The following is a 4565-nucleotide window of genomic DNA, read 5'->3' as shown; positions in this document are numbered from 1 at the left end:
CCTGGTCATTGTGTTTTCTATGTGTGTATCTTAGCATACGTTCTAAACATTTAAAAATCTGCAGGATGCTGTAGAGATTCAGAATTCAGATGTTTGGACACTTTTCTCACTGGTCTTGATGGAAATGTGTCCCATCTAAAGACATAATGCATATAGCAGTAAATCACTCCAACCCAAATCTTGACTGCTGGACAAAATGCAATGAGAGGAGCTATAGGAACTGAATCAGTGCTTATGGCATTTTGAGTTACATAAGTTTTGTTAAGGGAGCTGGCAGTGATCCCAACCAGAGGGCCTGTAGTGTCAATCATTCTTCAGTGAGAGGCAATGAAATAACACATACACTCTTTTCTTAAAACCAGGTACACATATAAAAGTAGAGCATATGCTAAGAGGTTACTGGCAACATAGTTCAGAATGTACAATGAACAATGCACATTAAAATGTTGTATTTTAATTTATTTTAATGCTGTTTAAAGTTGGATTAAGTCCAACACACTTGTCTTAAGTTAATGAATGCCTCATTATATTCTTGTCTTTCTGTTCTGTGTGCTGATGTTCATTCACAGCCCTGAAAAGGTAAATCAGAAACACAGAAAGTGACTCAAAACAAAAACTATTCCCAACCCGTTTGGTTCAGGTGCCAGTTAACAGAGAAATGACATGTAAAGAGTTTGATAACCAGTTAATTCTTTGATGAAATAAAACAACATCTATACGTGTGGATTAAGACATCATCCTGGGCTTTGTTAGCTTTGGATGCACATTATTTTTTATTAATTAAGAAGACTCTACAGCAGGCTATGCTGCTTTGAGCAGACATCAGCATGCCTCCATGTGTTCACATCCTAATGTTTAGCTCGCTGCTATAGCGTTCATCCCGTCTGACATCTTTTGCCATGTCAGCTTTCTAACATCTGCTAATTAGCACTAAGCGCAGAGTGGAGGGGGGCTGCTGAGAATGTCATTTCTTTTTAAAACAAAGATAAACCAAAGCATTGCACAGATGTAAATATGGCCGTGACCTGTCAATCACAAGATGGTCCTGCCCTAAAACAGACCCTGCTGTCATTTACAGTAGAATAGACGATCTGTTTGACTGTGAAGGCGACAATAATTTACTAACCGAACACAGCGCTGTATTAGAGGAGACCTGAAACAAGCAACTGACATAAAGTCATTATAAAAATGTTTACTGAGGTCATAAATAAGGTAAGCAATAGGGTCGTTTTCTCACAGGCTTGTATCCATCTGACTTCTCTTTGCCCCCTGCTGGCTGTTAGAAAATAATGCAGTGTCCACATTGGCTTCACTTTTCAGACCTGGATGCTACATCCATCTTTTACATACAGCCTGTGGCACCATCTCATAGCTGTGGAGCACAAGTCAGCCTGACTGAGCTCCTAAAAGCATGAATCGTTAAGATTTATTAACAAGGACATGAATGCCTGATGTAAATTTGGTTCTTATCCATTTACTAATGAGATATTGAGATATTTTACAGAATTCATGAACACTTTGACTTGCTGCTGGCACTAGATGGAAACTGAGAATTGATAGACCTATTTGGATGGAACCACTGATGTCTGCATTTACTCGGTGTCAAGATATGTTCCTCACAACCATCCTGGCTAGATGGAATCATGACTGTCTACTAGATCTCATGGAAGTCCATTCAGTTATTAATAATTCTGAGTTGTGTCCCTGGTATCATGAAAACATGCATCTTTGTACCCCAGAAGACACTGAAATATTTCCAATCTCTCTGTAGCCTCCATGCCTGGTGCAATTGTTTTAAATGACCTTGTTCAGTCAAGAGCGGAGAGCAAATCTCCATCAATTATGCATCTATCTGTCCACGAATAATTCATTAGAGACATTCTGTATGATGGAATTATGCAATTTGGAAGTTATGACACATTTTGCTGCAGATGCACAACAGCAGAGACATCTCTGGTTCTCTGTGCACACGACGTCCGTCTCGTATGTCAACCGCCTGATGAGCTTTTCCTCCAGATCATGAGGAGCTGACCCGCCCCAGCAGTCCTGTCTGCCTCAAGGTCACCTGATCAGGACTAAAGCATAAAAACTGAATCTTATGATGTTGCCTCCTTCTCAGTTTTATACTCATTGAGCTGTAAGTAAAGGAGACGATGTATAAGTAGGTTTTGGCTACGTATGGCTCACACAGCCTGATGGGGGCGCTATTATTAAACATCAGAATGTTAAAAGGCACCAATGATGAAGCATCTTGTTGGGCACGAGCTGCCCGACATGTTCCACTCGCTCTCTTTTGCATGAATGACCATCAGATGAATAATTTAGCCAAAGATACCACAACATTAAGCAGCTTAGCTCTTTTCCATTTAGTTGTTATCGTCCTGATTGCAGAGTTAAAACACACACAGAGGTCAGAGTTGCTGCTGCTATGAGGAGGAAGGCCGCCGATGCCGTGTCACCGTCATGCAAACAAACAGCAGAACAGAAACGAGGAGACTCTGTGTGTTTTGTGTTCTTTATTCTCTGTTTGCACGGCTGAACAGATCGCCTCCGAAGATGGCAGAAACCAGTTGTTTTCCAGTCCAGGGGGACCACAGCGTGATCGCTAACAGGCATTGTTCACTACTCAGAGTGGTGGTGTGCATGCTGTCTTGGGATATTGATTCCCTAATTCACACCATCGCTGCCATTACAGTCCGCTTAGCTGTTGTCTTGAGCATATGTGAGGAGGCGGCGTGAAGGGGATGTTACTCAGTACAAACCAGAGAGGTGTGTGTAAGCGAGGGGAAGGGAAGCAAGAAGAATCTGTGAGCAGGGGCTAAGCTGAAATTTCCCTTATTCAGATGAAGAGTGTAATTACAGCACAAAGAGCGGGCATATGGCACTGGTGCAGATGTGTTTACACAGCGCACTCAGCGAGGGTTGGCTCATTACCAGAGACAGAGGGGAGAGGGAAGAGCAAGGGCAATCCCTCGCTCTCCTCTCCGGGGCATGAGAGCAAGCCTGGTTTAGGGAGAGCAGTAAGCCGCTTCTTCACCTTTCTAGTAGCAGAACTAAAGTGCTTAATTGAATGTGTGTGTGTGTGTGTGTGTGTGTGTGTGTGGGAGACGCCGTGCTGCTTTTCTTCCTACTTCTTCACCACGCTGCCTTTGTCCACGTTGACGGGTATCGTGGTCTCCGCGGACTCGATCGCCGGCCTGATCAGAGGAGCCTCCACGGTCAGAACCCCCTCAGGAGACAGGGAGGAGGTCACCTTCTCAACGTTGGCCGTTGGGGGGAGCCTGGAAGGCAGCAGGAGGAACACAGTCTGAGTCTGACGATGAGCTGCTGCCTTGATGAAAAAGCCATCACTGACAGGACTTAAACAACCACTGACTGGAATATTGAACCACACTTGATGAGGTAAAGTGAGATGCAGGAGCAGCTCAGTTTGTCCTCTCAGCGTGGCCCCTGGATGGCAGCAGAGCTCTGTGAAGCGAACAACTCTGCTGCTGCTGCTGCTGCTGCTTTTCAGAGCATGAAATCCATCTATCAGCAGTAGGCAGCCCTCTACAGGCCGGACCAACCCACTACTAAAAAGACTCATGGCAACAGAGCCCTGATACGAGAATCACAGGAATCTGAACCCAGCCTGAGAAATGCAACTCTTAGTCACAAATTTGGAAAGTTTTGAAGTGGATTGTTGACATATTGCACTATAGACATCATTAATGGCTGTTTTTAAAGGGGAAAAGTGATCAAGAACAACAATAACTTTGGTCAGATGTAACACGATAATGAATGAGTTGCTTACGTGTATTTCCTGGTGAAGCATCTGGACACAAAGCCGTGCTCGTCCTTCCTCTCCTCATGTTTGCCTGTGGACAGAAACCACAAGACCTAACGTGAAGGCTCCTGATCAGTCGTCTTTAATTGATCTTACAACAAACGTTCCACATAAATATTCAACACCGTCTATATTTGCTAATGACGTCAGTGACCACTGTGTCATTGCAACTGTTGGAGACACAAACATTCCAAAAACCAAACCTTCCATTATTATCAAGCGTGATATGAAGCACTTCTCTGAACAAGGGTTCCTTCATGATCTGTTTCATTTTGAATGGGACAAAATCAGTCTTACTGCTGACGTGGAAATTCTTTTTTGATGGTTTTATTGACCTTGTTAATAAGCATGCTCCTCTCAAACGTTTCAGAGTTAAAGGACAGAGTAATCCTTGGTTCACTTCTCATTTAGCAGATTTGCTTCATGAGCGAAACCTCGTCTGGGCAAAAGCCAGAAAAACAAATAGCAACACTGCCTGTCTGGGCCAGGACACTATTAAAAAAAAGATTTTTAATCTCAATTAGCTTTTTCCTGGTTAAGTAAAGGTTAAAAAAAACAAAAACAAAACAGCTTTCATCTTAAATGTTGCCCTGCATTTAGAGAAACTGCCACCTAAAGCAGCTGTAACTTAAGTATTAAGGTGCACCAGTTCAGAACATGTAATGTAGGTATGCTGAATTTGTTGTCCCTAACTTTTTACAACTTGTCCCTGTAATTCCACATTCATACACCAAGTGTT

General features: G+C 43.0%; 1 protein-coding gene across 1 annotated transcript in view; it reads right to left on the bottom strand.

Annotated features, from left to right (window-relative positions):
* Window positions 1–2501: 2501 nt before the first annotated feature.
* The window catches only part of hspb1 (heat shock protein, alpha-crystallin-related, 1), a gene marked incomplete at its 5' end in the record, with an annotated part of 6024 nt that continues 3960 nt past the window's right edge, over window positions 2502–4565 (bottom strand). The window contains 2 exon segments of the mRNA XM_008290544.1: window positions 2502–3281; window positions 3794–3857. Of these exon segments, the coding sequence (XP_008288766.1) occupies window positions 3128–3281; window positions 3794–3857 (218 nt within the window).

Source organism: Stegastes partitus, unplaced genomic scaffold (genome assembly GCF_000690725.1).
Source record: "Stegastes partitus isolate 25-593 unplaced genomic scaffold, Stegastes_partitus-1.0.2 Scaffold681, whole genome shotgun sequence".
In the NCBI taxonomy this organism is placed as follows: domain Eukaryota; kingdom Metazoa; phylum Chordata; class Actinopteri; family Pomacentridae; genus Stegastes; species Stegastes partitus.
This window is presented reverse-complemented; position numbering and strand designations above follow the sequence as displayed.